Consider the following 19198-nt stretch of genomic DNA (forward strand, 5'->3'; position numbering starts at 1 on the left):
ACTCGCGCATACCAAAACACGATCCTGCAATATACACTACTTCTTAGCTTAGCAGCAAACCAGAACTCGAATTTTAAGGCGCAATTGACTCGCGCATACCAAACACGATCCTGCAATATACACTACTTCTTAGTTAAGCAGCAAACCAGAACTCGAATTTTAAGGCGCAATTGACTCGCGCCTGCCAAAACACGATCCGGCAACCTACACTACTTCCTAGCTAAGCAGCTGGTCTGAACTGGAATTTTAAGGCGCAATTGACTCGCGCATTTTGGTATGCGCGAGTTTGTTTGCGCATGTTTTGACACGATCCTGCAATATACACTACTTCTTAGCTAAGCAGCAAACCAGAACTCGAATTTTAAGGCGCAATTGACTCGCGCATACCAAAACACGATCCTGCAATATACACTACTTCTTAGCTAAGCAGCAAACCAGAACTCGAATTTTAAGGCGCAATTGACTCGCGCATACCAAAACACGATCCTGCAATATACACTTCTTCTTAGTTAAGCAGCAAACCAGAACTCGAATTTTAAGGCGCAATTAACTCGCGCCTGCCAAAACACGATCCTGCAACCTACACTACTTCCTAATTAAGTAGCTGGTCTGAACTCGAATTTTTAAGGCGCAATTGACTCGCGCATACCAAAACACGATTCTGAAATATACACTACTTCTTAGCTAAGCAGCAAACCAGAACTCAAATTTTAAGGCGCAATTGACTCACGCATACCAAAACACGATCCGGCAATATACACAACTTCTTAGCTAAGCAGCAAACCAGAACTCGAATTTTTAGGCGCAATTGACTCGCGCATACTTAAACACGATCCTGCAATATACACTACTTCTTAGCTAAGCAGCAAACCAGAACTCGAATTTTAAGGCGCAATTGACTCGCGCATACCAAAACACGATCCTGCAATATACACTACTTCTTAGTTAAGCAGCAAACCAGAACTCGAATTTTAAGGCGCAATTGACTCGCGCCTGCCAAAACACGATCCTGCAATATACACTTTTTCTTAGCTAAGCAGCAAACCAGAACTCAAATTTTAAGGCGCAATTGACTCGCGCATACCAAAACACGATCCTGCAATATACACTACTTCTTAGCTAAGAAGCAAACCAGAACTCGAATTTTAAGGCGCAATTGACTCGCGCATACCAAAACACGATCCTGCAATATACACTTCTTCTTAGCTTAGCAGCAAACCAGAATTCGAATTTAAAGGCGCAATTGACTCGCGCCTGCCAAAACACGATCCTGCAACCTACACTACTTCCTAGCTAAGCAGCTGGTCTGAACTCGAATTTTAAGGCGCAATTGACTCGCGCATACCAAAACACGATCCTGCAATATACACTACTTCCTTGCTAAGCAACTGGTCTGAACTCGAATTTTAAGGCGCAATTGACTCGCGCATACCAAAACACGATCCTGCAATATACACTTCTTCTTAGCTAAGCAGCAAAGCAGAACTCGAATTTTAAGGCGCAATTGACTCGCGCATACCAAAACACGATCCTGCAATATACACTACTTCTTAGCTAAGCAGCAAACCAGAACTCGAATTTTAAGGCGCAATTGACTCGCGCATACCAAAACACGATCCTGCAATATACAATACTTCTTAGCTAAGCAGCAAACCAGAACTCGAATTTTAAGGCGCAATTGACTCGCGCCTGCCAAAACACGATCCTGCAACCTACACTACTTCCTAGCTAAGCAGCTGGTCTGAACTCGAATTTTAAGGCGCAATTGACTCGCGCATACCAAAACACGATCCTGAAATATACACTACTTCTTAGCTAAGCAGCAAACCAGAACTCGAATTTTAAGGCGCAATTGACTCGCGCATACCAAAACACGATCCTTCAATATTCACTACTTCTTAGCTAAGCAGCAAACCAGAACTCGAATTTTATGGCGCAATTGACTCGCGCATACCAAAACACGATCCTGCAATATACACTTCTTCTTAGCTAAGCAGCAAACCAGAACTCGAATTTTAAGGCCCAATCGACTCGCTCATACCAAAACACGATCCTGCAATATACACTACTTCTTAGCTAAGCAGCAAACCAGAACACAAATTTTAAGGCGCAATTGACTCGCGCATACCAAAACACGATCCTGCAATATACACTACTTCTTAGCTAAGCAGCAAACCAGAACTCGAATTTTAAGGCGCAATTGACTCGCGCCTGCCAAAACACGATCCTGCAACCTACACTACTTCTTAGCTAAATAGCTGGTCTGAACTCGAATTTTAAGGCGCAATTGACTCGCGCCTGCCAAAACAAGATCCTGCTATACGCTCGCTCCTCATCTACGCAACAACTCGTGCCGTCTCTGTCTGTTTTGAACAGAGTTGTAATTTTTCTGATCTGATCAACATTTGAAAGCACGTAACGTTAAAAGGTGCGAAAGTATTTAATTTCCAAATTTTTCTTTTATCGCAAATAAAATGCAGATTTCGCTATTATCGCATCTCTTTCGTAAAAACGAAATTTACGTTCCCCTACCGATAATACACCAACTGCAAATACTCGAATTGCAACAACAATATCGGGACTGAGTCACGTAGATACTAGCTTCGAGATAGCGAGATCGCATGCAGTTGGCAATACTTTCTCAGAAATAGTAGACGTGTAGGTGCCTAGATTGATGCACATCATCTAAATTAATCTTAATAAGATTTTCGCAATAATTCCATTAATATTAATAAAGACGACGCGCGACTGGGCTAAGGTCAATAGTTCTTGGTATCCGGTAATTGAAATCTGCACCAAAACTAAACGTAGAAAATCATTTTAAATCACATTCTAATACCAGCAATTAAACGATTGGAGCTGGGAATACATGAGAGCACTTTACACACTTCACCACATTCTTTTACACATCCGCCCACAATGGACAACTTGAATCGAATAACATCTAATACTTGGCCGAAAAAAAAATCACCAAGTAGTGTTACCGGCCATATTTTATATTAAATGCCATCCCGAACTTTGCAGATTTTCTGCGCGCCAATACTCGGTCCTCGAGTAATGTTCGGGATGGGCAGAGCATGAAACTGTCGCCAAGGCATGGGCACACAAAGGATTACAGGTTCTACTGATTGTAGTGGAATGAAAGCAGTAGTTTTGTTTTTGCACATTATAAAACATGGAGAATATATTTAAGTAAACATGTTACATATTATGACTCGGCACTTACCCCCAGGGATCAAAAATTGGTTCTTAATTCTATCTAAAACTGATTAACCACTTAATTACGGAAAGTGAGCGGGGAGCTTCCATACGGCCGGCGGTGGTCTGTCCCAGACAGATCGAGCTGGCACCATCAGGGCTTTGGTCCAGGAGACGGGTCCAGCGTCTCCGACAAGGTGGCTGATAAGCGGTTCTGGAGCGTATCGGGTCTATCGTTTATGTAACATTAATGGAGCGAATCCATCCATTGAGCTGATCGGCAGATTACTTGAGCGGGTGCCGTCCGGGCTTGTGATTTTATTATCCGTATCTTATTAAGAAAAATACGGCTTGTATCGCGCCACTTGAGGTGAATGCTTCATTTCCCGGAGTCCGCGGAATAACGATTTGCAAGGGATCGCGTATATAAACTTCAGTAGAACATTATTTGTGATCTTCACGAACACACACACGGTCATCCATTATACGGACGTTTATTTAATAGAGCCTGCACCGACTTGGTTTTTGTAAAAAAGAACCGAATAACCCGCATCAGGAATACTGATGTACACTTTTTTAATACGATCGCCCATCCAGGGTAAAAATGAATTATAATCTAATTGACTGTGCGATCATTACACGGCCGTCCCGCTCGTGTAACAATTCCAGAGTACCCAGCGAAAGGAAACGGAAACAAACAATAGACTGCCCGGCGGTCTATTTGTTGCCAGACCGTGCTCTCTATAATTTTAATCAAAATTAATGCTATGAATGGTACTTGTTCTGAAGAGGTGTTTTAAATAATTACTTTTAAATAAGACTTAACACCGCTTCATAACATTACCCCCCGCGCCACACAAATGTTTGTCCCCAAACATTAATACAACTCTAAAAAAAACTACAACTGCAATAACTAAGCTTGAAAAGATCCTCTGGGTTTCTAAAAAAAACAATCAACAATTATACATGAGCATCATAATTTGTAAGATAAGTAAGGAATAAGACAAAATCTACGATTTGGATAGCAAAACTTATGATGAATGGGTGTGCCGCAGCTTCAATCGCACCCATCGAGCGTGCAGCCGGATGGTTGAGCCTGCGATTCATCCATTCTAGAACTTAAAGATAACTTAAGATTAATGTAACTTAATTACAAATTTTAGAAGATATTACGTGAACGGAGTCTGCAAGCACCCACAGTATCGGAATACCGGGTGATGATAAATTGACGATTGTCGAAGACTGCCGTTAGCGTTACATCTGTGACGGAAAACATTCTTAAACAAAATTGTAGGTAAACCTGTAGGTATATAAAAAAATATTATTGTTCTTCTCAACACATCTAAACAACTTAAGCGTTAAAGCTTCACTGGCCCTTTAATAGGGCGATAAGCCACTCAGGCAACACTTTTTTTTTTAGGGAGGTAAACCAACCCTCACTTTTCACTGAGTCTACTTCTCCGTTGGAGATAAAACACACTTCGAAGAAATTCTATCTACTCTACCTGACCTGGTTATTGGGTAAGTCTTTCGAAGAGAATTTATACAATAAGACAAAATAATCATCCTTGGAAAGCATTATTTCGTAATAGTAGAAAAAACTTTTAACCTTTACACACACGCAGGTGTGTAAGGTGGTTTAATCGAGTGGAACTGTCAACAACCAATCTTATAGATGTGGTGCAATTAGTAGTAGTATACATCCATTGTTGTAAATGGAGTCATTGGTCGAAGATTGTATACATCCATTGTTGTAAATGGAGCCATTGGTCGAAAATTGTATACATCCATTGTTGTAAATGGTGCAATTGGTAGAAAATTGTATTATTGTACTAATTTATAGATAAAACTTACTTTTACTAAATATAACTAAAGTTATAGAAGGAATTTAAGGAAAAGACATATGCTGAACCAGCTCTTATAATTGTATCATTAATTACTATGAAATTATTAAACAAAATATCAAGAGTACTAACATAAGTATACCATTTCCAAACATGACAAGATAATTATAATAAAGTAAACAAAAATATATTTGGTAAAATTCAATTCTTAATAATAAAATTTTTAAAACTGCTTAGAAAACAAAGATGTACTGGACCGGTACATCTTCACTTTCTAAGTAACGGGCGAACGTATACAATATGCACATAAGTATATATTAAGAAACCTAGAATATACGGGGATAGTGGGAAAGTATCACCGTGCATTCCAAGATTTGGGCAGTTTATATATCCCATGCTACCTAACTTTCACTTGTTTAGTCAAAGCCATATTTCACGTCGTTTTTTTTTTTTTTTTTTTTTTTAATTATTGTCTTATAAGCTTATCTGAACAACATCATTGTCGTGTAACAAACTCGAGTAGGATACTAGAGTGTTATACTAAATTTATTATGTTTCTTTCTATTATTTACCGATTATACTAACCATTTTACGAAATTTCTATATTTTCTAAAAGAAAATTAACTAGGACAGGACTAAGGACTGTCATAATGCTGGGTCGCTCCAACTCGGGTGATCAAGCCGCTTTGTGCTCCCGTGCATTGAAAAATATTTGAAATATTAATTAATTGAGAGTACTTGGTAGGGTGGCCAGACCCACCAAAGCACTATCAGAAACATATTAATCCGGTATATTTTCTGACTTGACGATGTCTTTCACGTGAAAGTTACCAGTTTCCTTACCTTTGAGGTCTGCTAATGTATAGATTAAGTCTGATTTTTTCTTCACGACTATATTTTGCACAAAGCGTGGAGCTAGTTTCTGTGCAAAGTAATTTAAAGCGTTTGATTGGACGAAATTTCTACGCCAAACCCTGTCTCCGACTTGAAAACTAACATGTTTTCTCCGCAGGTTATAATGGTTTGCTCCTTTTTGATAAGCTTTTAGTAAAGCATCTGAGACTTGCTCATAAACTGATGACAGTTCTTCTAATTTTTGTGCGTAGATTCTCTGACTAGTACAATTTTGTGAATTAGATTCCGTATCAGCTATAGGGTTACGATGCAAATCACCGTCTAATATTTGCTCCCGACCATGCATTAGAAAATAAGGTGTAAAACCCGTAGCGCAATTTACGGAATTGTTCATAGCTGATTGTATTTGTGGTAAAAATTTTGACCAATTACGGTGGTCTGATTCAACTAATATCGATAATGCGGTGCCCAAAGTTTGGTTATATCTCTCTACCACATTATTTTGAGGGGTATAATAAGAGTTATAAAACGGAGGAGGTATATTATAATTATTTAATAAGTCCTTAAATTCTTTGGATACAAACTGACGGCCGTTATCACAAACAATGGTGCGCGGTACGCCATGTACAAGAAAGATACTTTCTTCTAAACTCTTCACAATGCTTCGCGCGGTACCTTTGCGCAACGGGAACAGCCAGGTAAACTTTGAAAAAACATCGACACAGGATAAAATAACGGTAAAACCAGAGTAACTTCTCGGTAATGGACCTACCAAATCCAACGATAACATTTGCATTGGACGTGTAACTTTTTTTGGATGTGATGAAATACCGTTAGGTGAGGCCGTACTGATTTTGTGGGCCTTACAGACCGTACAGCGATTTACAAATTGTTTAATGTCTCTGTACATATTTGGCCAAAAATACCGTAATTGTGCTTTTTTATAAGTTTTAAAAACGCCGGGGTGACAAGATCGAATAGACTCGTGAACACTACTTAAAATGTCTAATCTTTTTTCTTGAGGAATTACTTTTTTCCACGCAGTGTCTTCACACAGTGCTAAACGAGTTTTCGTGTGACGAAATAGTTCGTTTTCCCGAATTTGGAAGTTCTGAAAACGTTGGGGAAATTCTTGACAACCCTTCCAAATATTTTGATACCACTCATCTTGAATATTTCCTGAATCTATAATGGAGATTTCGGCAAGATCCATTCGCGAAAGGACATCTGGGACTATGTGTTGAGTACCTTTACGATGGATTACGTCAAACGAGAATTGGGATAGGCGTGAACTCCAACGCGCGAGACGACCGCTGGGGTTGGACAGAGAACCTAACCATTTTAGGCTTGAGTGGTCGGTTACAACTGTAAAATGAGTTCCTTCAATGTATGGTCTAAAGTGTGTAACGGAGTCTAGTACGGCTAAAAGTTCGCGCTCAGTTATTCCATAATTACGTTCGTGAACGTTTAAGCATCTCGAAAAATAAGCAATAGGGTGCTCCTGTCCATCTATAGTTTGAATTAATACCCCCCCAATGCCTACGGAGCTTGCGTCACAGTGTATAGCGAAGGGTTTCGAAAAATCTGGACAACTTAAGACTGGGGCAGAAGTAAGTGCTTGCTTTAGTGCAATAAATGCGGATTCAGCTTCCGGTGACCATTTAAAATTACTAATTCCCTTATTTGAACCAGTAATACTTGTTAAAGGAGCTGCAATGCTTGAAAATCCCTTGATAAACCGTCTAAAGTAACCGCACAGGCCAACAAATGCCCGAATTTGTTTAGCATTTTTCGGTATAGGAAAATCTTTAATACTATCTATCTTACTTGGATCAGTGCGAAGTCCCTGGGAATCCACCATATAGCCCAAGTATTTAAGCTCGGCTTTACAAAATTCTGACTTTTTTAAGTTAATGGTGAGACCCGCGTCTCGTAGACGTTCGTACACCCGATTTAACAAGTTTAAATGTGATTTCAAGTCTTCCGATACTAATATAAGGTCATCTAAATAGCAAAAAACATTATCATCGAAATCAGGTCCAAACAATGCATCCGCTAGTCTTTGTAATTCGCTAGGAGCATTTTTCAAACCAAACGGCATGCGAGTGAACTCAAAGAGGCCCCGCCCAGGAACAACAAATGCTGTCTTTTCACATGATTTTTTGTCCAAGGCTATTTGCCAAAATGCCTTGGAGAGGTCAATCGAGGAAACATATCTGGCACCGCCCAGTTTATCTAGGATACGCGCAATATAGGGAAGAGGGTAACTATCACGTACCGTGACGTTATTAATTTTTCGAGAATCAAGGCAGAATCTAGCTGTTCCGTCTTTTTTTGTTACAATTATTACTGGACTGGACCATGGTGAACGAGAAGGTTGAATAACCCCTAATTTTAGCATTTCATCAACTTCTGTTTCTAATTGTTTCTGCCGTGCGGGTGAAAGAGGGTAATACCGCTGTTTGATGGGTGGTCCTGTTGTAATTATTTTGTGTTTAACTAAGTGTGTTAGACCTAACCCCTTTTTTTCAAAAGAAATTGACTCGAATTTTTTAACTATTTTAGAGAGTTCCCTGTTCTCTTCAATAGTTAGGGATGAGGCTGGCCGAATAGCCCGCAACCCACTAATATTTCCTTCCGAAACAGGAAGAGTAGCTTTCGAAAACAGTTCCGGTGCGATGTGGAACTCCTTCCAAAAGTTAACTCCTAGAATAATTGAAGGCGACAATGTCGGGATGACGTAGAAAAGAATTTCCTTTGTGGATGATTTATACGTGACCGGCAATGACATTGTCCCTAAGACTGGTTGGTTTGAACCGTCCGCTGTATAAACACTAAACTTAACTTTAACTAACTTAATACCTAATTCCTTAAAAATTTTATAACTATTGCCTCCTAGACATGACAATGAAGCGCCGCTGTCTAGCATTCCACTGTAGAAATTATTTATAATATGTACATAAGTATAAGGACGGTTATCATTTTCAATAGCCATCTCCCGTGGCAGCGGGCCCACTGTTCCGGTTGATGGGGATGAAAGAAATTTATCAACTATTCGGAGCCAACTCTCCCACTCGCTTTTCCTCTGCGCCAAGGACGGCTTGTAGCAAGAGAGACTCCGACCTAGTTTTTTGACTTTTTATGAGCTTTGTCATTGATAGCTCCCACTTTAGGATTGTTAGACCTTGAATTTTTCTTCCTGCAATCTTCTATAACGTGTCCCGATAGTTTACAATATGAACAGAATGGTTTATTGTAAAACGTTCTAGAATTTTCGTGTGCAGTTTTTGTATATGTGTTAGAAGTAGAAGAAGACGGTTTATTGTATTTATAATTATTATCTCTGTTTCCAAGACTAACTTTAGTATAGTTGTTGGAATAATTGTTGTTATTTGGTTTTCTGTACTGATTTTGGTTATAACCTTGGTGTCTATGCATATTATTATTATTAAAATTAGGTGTTTGTCTAGCAGTACTATCAAATTTCTCCGGTTTATTAGTGACAGGTAAGTCTACTTTTGGTTGAGAAACGTTGAAAGATACGAAATCATCCGACAGTGATGCATAAGATTCCAAGTTGCCTGCATGAGTAGTCAATTGCTCGAATGTCGATATATCTCTTGAGACTAGTAAATTTGTATACATAGGCAATAAAGCTTTTTTTGCCAACCGCAAAAGTTCTAATTCCGGTAGTTTAGCTTCAAGCATATTGTTTAATGATTTCATTCTGAGAGTGAATTCTAGCACTGACATACCTTTAGGTTGTGTCATGTTAAATAGTTTTACCTTAAGATCTGTTTGAAGGTCGTTTGCTTCAAATTGTCTTATCAAAAGTTTTGAAAGATCGTCCCATTTCAAATCCTGAGTGTAAATAGACCTGAACCACAGGAGTGCTAAACCTTCTAAAAGATCAGGAAAAACGCGTACAAGATGATCCTGGTTAAAATTTTTTGTCCTACATTTCTCCTCAATTAATAGTAAGAATTCCCTTACACTACTTTTTCCGTCATATTTCAGTTTCCAACCGTCTACGTTATTTGAGTGTGAGTCCCTATAAATAATCTTGGTTTGTTTAATTATGTGGGCTTTCTTAATGGTTGTGTCGTCTAATTCAGAATCCGATGATTCAGAATTCACTTCACTTATAGCAGGTATTTTAATCTCTTTATTATAAGCGCGCGCCTGTAAACGTAACTCATGAGAAGTCGACGATGGATCAATATTCCTGTCTTTAAGTTCTTTAATGAGAACCTCCTTCGAAGCCCCATTGATATTTGGTATTGGTATTGGTGAAGACATGATTACGTTCTTTGATGTTCAGATAGAAAGAAAGAAGTAAAAGAAGAGAAAAATAAATATTTAATTTTTTTTGTTTATAAAACAAAAGAAACTCTTCATTGACGGCTGTAGTATCATTAGACGTAATATTAGCTCAACTTCTATTGTACAATTGTGAAAAAAAACAAAAAAAAATTGTTAAAAAAAATATGCTCCACCCTAATGAGAATTGCGAAAAATGGACCACCCTATTATATTGTGAAACGTTATTAAACGTCGGCCTAATGTAATTGTCAATCAAAGATATCATTTAATTTGGGCGAAAAAAAATGACGTAGGTATGTATATAAATAATATTGAGTGTTTGTTGACTTACGAGTAATTAAAACGCATATCGATTGTAATGTGGACTTACAATTTGTATTGTAGAACGCCGACATAAATGTTTTTAATATTATGTATATTAGCGTAAAAATCTAATAATATTATAAAACGCAAATATGCCTTGATCAAACAAGTGAATGACATCGTAAAATAATCGTAAATAATTATGAATTAGACAGTTTGACATAACCTCCCATATAATCATCTTGTTTACCAATTAGTGTTGACATAAAATTTGACAGCTACAAAAGCATAGATAAATCATAGATTTCATGAAAGATGAAAGTTTACGCAAGATTTTACCATAGAATAACGCAAATTATGAATTATCGTTACAAGAATACTGAGTGTATTTGAGGTTATGAAACAATATTCAAATCACTTGACATATGTGATACAATATTATGTCAATTAATCATGAAACATTTCACCAAAATCAGCACAACATGCAATCACCACGAGCCAAAACACGTTGAGGCGCCAATTGTTACCGGCCATATTTTATATTAAATGCCATCCCGAACTTTGCAGATTTTCTGCGCGCCAATACTCGGTCCTCGAGTAATGTTCGGGATGGGCAGAGCATGAAACTGTCGCCAAGGCATGGGCACACAAAGGATTACAGGTTCTACTGATTGTAGTGGAATGAAAGCAGTAGTTTTGTTTTTGCACATTATAAAACATGGAGAATATATTTAAGTAAACATGTTACATATTATGACTCGGCACTTACCCCCAGGGATCAAAAATTGGTTCTTAATTCTATCTAAAACTGATTAACCACTTAATTACGGAAAGTGAGCGGGGAGCTTCCATACGGCCGGCGGTGGTCTGTCCCAGACAGATCGAGCTGGCACCATCAGGGCTTTGGTCCAGGAGACGGGTCCAGCGTCTCCGACAAGGTGGCTGATAAGCGGTTCTGGAGCGTATCGGGTCTATCGTTTATGTAACATTAATGGAGCGAATCCATCCATTGAGCTGATCGGCAGATTACTTGAGCGGGTGCCGTCCGGGCTTGTGATTTTATTATCCGTATCTTATTAAGAAAAATACGGCTTGTATCGCGCCACTTGAGGTGAATGCTTCATTTCCCGGAGTCCGCGGAATAACGATTTGCAAGGGATCGCGTATATAAACTTCAGTAGAACATTATTTGTGATCTTCACGAACACACACACGGTCATCCATTATACGGACGTTTATTTAATAGAGCCTGCACCGACTTGGTTTTTGTAAAAAAGAACCGAATAACCCGCATCAGGAATACTGATGTACACTTTTTTAATACGATCGCCCATCCAGGGTAAAAATGAATTATAATCTAATTGACTGTGCGATCATTACACGGCCGTCCCGCTCGTGTAACAATTCCAGAGTACCCAGCGAAAGGAAACGGAAACAAACAATAGACTGCCCGGCGGTCTATTTGTTGCCAGACCGTGCTCTCTATAATTTTAATCAAAATTAATGCTATGAATGGTACTTGTTCTGAAGAGGTGTTTTAAATAATTACTTTTAAATAAGACTTAACACCGCTTCATAACAGTAGGTTTGCTCAAACCACATTTCGGTGGATGTTGCCATCATAAAAAGTTGAATATTGGTTTGTACTCACAAAATTTTTTGCATATCAATGATAATGCAGGCTACGCTTTTCGAATTGGGCAAACTACAGTCTTACCGACCATACACACGGACTTCCTGACACAAATCGGTTTGGCATGAGCCTGTAGCCTGCGTTTTAAGAACACGTGTTTAATAAGTTGAATTCATAAAGAAAACATGTTGAACTATGTAGTAATACAACAATCATTTGTTTACCCGTAGGAGCTGTAGCTCTTCTGGCGGAACAATCCTGACGGTAGAGTATCCGGCTAGCACGAGTCCGGCTGTTCTGAGATCCTTGCCCACCATCATGGCATACGCCATCGTGATGGCCAACTCAAACACGTAGCACGAGACTTGCATATCTCCAAAGTCTATCACTCCGCTGATTCTCCAGTCGTCAACACTGCGGAACAAACAAAGTACATTAGTTGGTTTAACGAGTGGGCAGAAAGGATGGACCGTGACCAGTGGCGCACCTAGGATTTTGTCTTTAGCATACTTTTAGAATATTTTGCGTGTTTTTCCCGCAGAAGACTCCAAACTGCCACATTGCCACAAAAACATCTTTTGAATTATCTTTTTCAGTTTTTTTAACGTAAAATCTTCGTAGCGTACCATTTTCAGACATAATTTAATTTTGAATATAAAAATTGACTTTTTCAATTGTCTGTTCAAAATAAAAATCTTTTATTCTGGCAAGGCGCAGTCTGTTTCCGAATTTTTTTCGAGGTGCAGTCCAATATCTGGTGATAAATATAAGTATAGACAAGTTCTTTGATCCACATAAGGTGCAGTTTGTTTCTGTAATAATTGTGAGAAAAAGATTGCTCATAATTACACAATAATTCCCATAACGCACAGTGATTGAACCACTACCTACCAGTTGAAGTAATTTGAAACCACTGTAAGCATAACATACACATAAAGAAGTGTAGTTCTTAGAAAAACTTCTATATATGTTTAACTATTTCAGCGCCACTGGGCCACAGCACTGCCACTGCGTTGGCGTACGCTCATTGTTTATTTCAGGGTTCAAAAATATCATGATAATTATATAAATTCATATCAAAATATTGGACATTATAGTTGTACATACTGGTATTCAAAAATCTTCACCACCAACTTAAACATACAAATAACTAAAATAAAATAAATATACTCACTACCCTTACACTTTGCATTCTTTGTCAATTCTTCATTGGTACATACATGGTTTTATCACACATTCTCCGTAGGGATCTCATTTCTACATCATTCAGTTAACTTTCATACTTCATATGTCAGTTACATGAATCACTGTCGTACATCAAGGTTGTTGTTAGTGCTCCATTTTGGATGCTGGTTGGACAACTTGTTTTTTATGACTACCGCATTCAGAAACCGGCAAAAATTTTCCACATTGTGGTTAGCCACACTGTTGAAGCTCTTAGTTATGATCCCATAGGACTGATTGACTTAATGGTTGCAAAACGTGCACGTGAAGGTACCCTACATAAGCACTTTCCAACAGGGATATTTTCTTTCTCAGGATTTTATCAAAAAGAAACTCACTCTCGTATATAAAGCCGGCAGTAAAGGGTTTGTATTTTCCTGAATTCAATCTTTAATTTTCCCTATCAGTCACATCACTCGTTGGTATGCTTCTCAAATTCACAAACTCATCCCTTGCTCCAAGTATTTTTCATTTAGAGCTATATAATATATTATGATGAAAAATCACAGGACAGTCCAGAGGTGCTATTGCGTAATGATATCTCATTGAAATATGTTCCACTATTATCACGAAACGAATCATCTGAATAATTATTTTAGGTGTTATTTTGAATAGTCCGCTATTTCGGTAGATGTTACTTTTGAAGCTGTCATTTTTTGACATTTGACAAGTAGAAACTACGCCATTAATAAAACTGGAACGATACACGCTTCAACAACGCATTGAAATTATTAAAATTTACTTGAGTGAATCAAATGCAAATCATATTATTATTCATAAAAACAAAGTCACATGCCATACCAGGCCACTCTCCTTTACATAGGTATATAATATATACATAGCTGAAGTCCCCAGCATTTCCAGGGCATTATGCCGATTTTTTTAAAAATGACAATTAAATACATTTTATTACTTTATTGCTTTTCTGGATTCTATGAACCTTGGATTTAAAGCAAAAGTTCTTGAGTTCATTAAACTGAAGTACAGACAGAGGCACAACCAAAGTTAGTACTTATAATAGAGATTCTGTAGTTTCTCGTTGATGTTCTATCTATAACTCCATTTCAACCAAAATGACATTTATCATTGTTTGTGCAATGTTGTCAACTGGTTTTCCTCTGAATCTTTAGTCGTTAACGTTAACTCCAGGAAGAATTAACGTAAAAGTACTAGGGAAAATAATTCCACAGCCGAGCTGTTGAACTCGAGAACGAGTCGTAAAAGTGACCCGTTCTCATGTACGTGTTTCTTGACTATGCATCGGTGCCGAATGAATCGATGACGTAAGTTCCTGGGAGCATCTTCGATTGTAATACCGCTAAAGATTGCAATTTTGTTTGCAGATTTGTTAAGATAGAGGAATCTATCAAACAGATCACCCATTTCTGCAGAGTCAAGGTTTCAGTAGTTGTGTACTATTAAAGTATCTGCGGGCCCTGCAAAGTACGCCCAGGTTCCGAGAGGCTAACTTACTAGACTCTGGCTTCGGTGGAACCCCCGTACCTGAACTGGTCACTTAAAGTTACACCAAGCATATCATCGGAAGGCATGTTGGGAAGATTGCTTCCGTTGAAGGAGACGTTTGGATTGGAGTAATGTTACTGAAATTTTCTTTTTTACTCATTGAGCTTTGAAAGCAGCGCTTCCGCTCCCTGGCGGTAGATTGGCAAACCAAGCTCTAACAAAGTTTCCTTTTTATCGGCATTTCGGTGAAACAAACATAATATGATCAAATATACATATATAATAAGAAAGCAAAGTGGATTGTTCTTACTATAAAGGATCCTTATTATGGCTAACAAGGATATTTTGTTCATTAAAGTCTCCGTGCAACAGTCCTCGCTCCAGTGTCTTGACATTTGGCATCACCACTTTCTCGAATTCCTCGAGTACCTCTTCGATGATCCTCAACATGCCGAGATCCGTTACTTCGTTCTTGAACTTTTCCAATTCCATCACATTTTCCAGCATCCAGATCGTTTTGTGGTTCTCGCAACCCGAGTGGTAGAATTTACTCTATAATTATAATAACAATGCATGTTTTATTATCTTCTTTTTTGTTACAAGTAGAGATTATGATATTCTAACTAGGATCACCCGCGCTGAGGATTTCATTTACATATTAAAATTTAATTGTATAAATAATAAGGAGTTACTGAAAGACTTATAAATATTATTATTACATATTGTTTTTTTAGTGCGGTTGAGTGGTTTCTGATTCAGTTTGTATTTGGTGTTAGTATGTTTTTTATTATTTCTGATCTCCCAATATTTTGTATCCAGCTTTTTATTTGAGTTTCAAATGATATAATAGTGTTGTGTTTTTTTTTAATAAGAATGGGATTTTGTTGTAGAGTTTAGTACAATTGTATAGAAAGCTTTTTTGTCCAAATGTTGTCCATAGCTTGTTGGATATGTTTTTGACCCTGAGATCTAGTGTTTCTAATATGCGTATTGATTGTTATTTCTAGGGTTTTGTACTATGTAAAGGAGTATTTTTTTAAAAATAGACATGTTTAATTGACATGATGGAATCAATGAAATAATGCACGTGGTAAACGAAGTGAGTAAAGGGTTTTCCAATAAGAGGTGTTATTTTGAATAGTCCGCTATTTCGGTAGATGTTACTTTTGAAGCTGTCATTTTTTGACATTTGACAAGTAGAAACTACGCCATTAATAAAACTGGAACGATACACGCTTCAACAACGCATTGAAATTATTAAAATTTACTTGAGTGAATCAAATGCAAATCATCTTGAGTGATGAGGCCCATTTCCACCTCGGTGGCTTCGTCAACAAGCAAAATTGTCGCATCTGGGGCTCGGAAAACCCAAGAGTTATTGTTGAAAAGCCTCTTTATTCTCAACGTGTGACTGTTTGGTGCGGTTTATGGTCCGGTGGAGTCATTGGACCGTACTTTTTCGAAAATGAGGCTGGAGCAACAGTTATGGTGAATGGATTGCGCTATCGAGAGATGATTAATGATTTTTCATGGCCGGAATTGGATGGTATTGATCTGGACAACGTTTTCTTTCAACAAGACGGTGCTACGTGCCACAGAAGCAACGAAACCATTGATCTTTTACGATTGAATATTAAAATAACACCTCTTATTGAAAAACCCTGTATTTGATTCACTATTTCGTTACATGTTTTCTTCTACCGTTAACTTAAGCATCACAATAAATTCTCATATATTTGTTCATTCACTCTTCACGCCCAAACCGTCTAAGACTTTGGACTTACTTACATTCATCATCAACTCATTCTGCATACATAGGTACTTTGTTCATTCTAAACGAGAGCGAAAGAATACGCAATATACATGTGTTAGTGGAGATTCAGAAATAATGCGAGACTGAAAAAAGTGTAGTTAACAAGATTAAGAAACCTACGCTTAGATGGTTTGGGCATGAAGAGTGAATAACGAAGGAAGGAGTGTGAGGAAAATATAAGTGAATGGTAGCAAAAGTCAGGGACGCCCGAGTAAGATATGGCACGATCAAGTGAATTAAATACTTGAGACGGGTAAAGTCAAGGGTTAGAATAACATAGCAGTATATATGAGACAGTGTGTGAATGTGAATGAAGCAAGGAGTGTTTGCCAAGATAGAGTTGTGTGGAGGTGCCTATATCTCTGATGGTTAGTTAGTTAGTTACTTCTAGATTGTTAAATTTCTCACCCAAGCCCGCACCTATGCATTCTTAACCCGAAATTGACCAAAGAAAATGTATTTTTGAAGTGGAACTTCTTTACGCGCGTTATGCATTTTCGAGGACCGGAGTAAAACCGACTCATGACCGTCACGAAAAACTGTGATCATTTCGCTATAGGAGCCTAGTTAATATTATATACCTAGTTTAGGTCACTCTCCAAACTCAGCTTCGCGGTCTAGAGGCAGAGCGCCCGACTCTCGTCGTGAAGAACCGAGGTTCGATCCCCGCTTTAAATAATTTTTTTTCTTTTTGTGATTTTTTAATACGAGGAAAAGTGATAAAATGCTCTCGTGCTGCGACTTTGTCAGGCATACATATAAGAAGATAACTACATGATTGTTGTCAAAAATGCACATTTATATTTTTTTATTGAGTAATTTATTTTTAAAATTTTTGCGATCGAACCTTCTAATTCTGTTTGAAACGATCGATTGAAGGATGCGAATTTTGTATCGTAATATAATATCATATACAAACTCCGTTATAAAAATAAGCGCGGGACAAGTCAATTGAGGAGTACACGTTGTATACGCGGTTCTCGTCGCGCGAGATACCTCTCCTCGCGGTCTAGAGGCAGAGCGTTCGACACTCGTTATGCAGGACCCGGGTTCGAATCGCATATTTTTATAACTTTTATTTTTTTTATCACATGCTACTTATAAATATGTCAATATTTGGAATCTAGTTAAACGTTCATTTGTTAACAACACGCCTATAAATAAATTTATGCTTTTTAAAACTATAATGTACAGCATTCTGAATAATAATAATATGAAATGAAAAGAGAAAGAGAAGAATGCTAAAAGTTTCACTTCCGTCGTGCGTAGGCTTGCCACACACTGTATTTTTTTATTTGAATTCCGCACAAGAGTCGAAACTGCCCCAACCGTCTGCAGCCAGTGAGACTATGGCATCCCCAATTGGGCTTTGTTGTGAGGCTGATGGTAGTAGGGAGGGGGGGGGGATAGACTTGGTAGAGGAAGTTGGGGTAGTAGGTACTTGGCTATTCAAATCTGGTCACCAAAAGGGTGTAAAACCATTGTGATTGTGAATGGTGGTCTTTCATCAGGGTGATACTAAAAGTATCTACCACAACGTGCCGCAAATATACCATAATGTAAATGTGAAATAACACAAATTAAACAAATAAAATTTACGTATGCCGGGTTTTGAGCCCGCAACCTCTGGATTCTCTCAGCCAATGAGGATGTTGTATAAATTATTGATGTTTCTTACCTTTAGTAGTCTATCCAGTTTAGCAATGTACTCCCCCATTTGGTAGAATAGGAAGTCAGTCTTGGGAACTGCGGCGAGAATCTCTCCAGGCTGATATTCGAGGAGTCTCACCACGTGACTTTTCCCTTCCAGTTTCTCCAATGAGAAATAGTGGCCATATACATCTCTAATCGGCTTGGGGCATCCTACATCGTGACTGCCTACAAATAAATCAATAATTGATTCCAATTCAATGAAAAATTCCAATATTATATTAAATTATAATTTACTTTCAAATTTTAATATGAAGGAAAAGTTAGGGTGGTACAAAGCATTATTATATGTATTATTTTCTCTTTAAATGTATTATGTAGATTATATTTTCATATTATAAAATGAAGGCCTCAGCACGGGCAAGCCACCCAGTGAGACCTACATTACCGGAAAACTTAAAATGTAAAAAATATTCTACCAAATAAAAAAAAAGCGAAGTATGATTTAAATATAAACTCTGGAAAACCAGACATCAAATGATAAAGTAAGTACAAATCAACTAACATAATCCGAAATTCAAAGGGAATTAACACTTCACTCCAATGTTTCATCTTCTAAATTTACCTGCAGAGATAATGTCAGAAACAAAGCTAGACTTTTTAAAATTATAATTGTTTTGCAAAAAAGATAAAAAAATATTCTCTATGTAAAAATAACGTTTCTCGTATTTATTATGGGTATTGTCAGAGTTGACACGAACACAGTTGTATTGCCTGCATACAGCATGGTTCAAACATGTTATTTGACTTCTGAAAAGAATGTTCTAGTCAAAATGAAAATACCTTTGAATTATACTTAATTTTAACATAATTTCGGTAAAATGTACGTAA

General features: G+C 37.8%; 1 protein-coding gene across 2 annotated transcripts in view; it reads right to left on the bottom strand.

Annotated features, from left to right (window-relative positions):
- The window catches only part of LOC149412040 (hydroxylysine kinase), a 56715-nt gene that overhangs the window by 17026 nt on the left and 20491 nt on the right, over nucleotides 1-19198 (bottom strand). For both annotated transcript variants that reach the window (XM_089646555.1, XM_089646554.1), the window contains 3 exons: nucleotides 18336-18535; nucleotides 15155-15396; nucleotides 12381-12570 (listed from right to left, as the gene is read on the bottom strand). In XM_089646555.1, the coding sequence (XP_089502681.1) occupies nucleotides 12381-12570; nucleotides 15155-15396; nucleotides 18336-18535 (632 nt within the window). The remainder of the gene's footprint in view (nucleotides 1-12380; nucleotides 12571-15154; nucleotides 15397-18335; nucleotides 18536-19198) is intronic.

This window comes from Hesperophylax consimilis, chromosome 24, assembly GCF_061612785.1.
Source record: "Hesperophylax consimilis isolate HC1 chromosome 24, BYU_Hcon_1.0, whole genome shotgun sequence".
NCBI classification, from domain to species: Eukaryota; Metazoa; Arthropoda; class Insecta; order Trichoptera; family Limnephilidae; genus Hesperophylax; species Hesperophylax consimilis.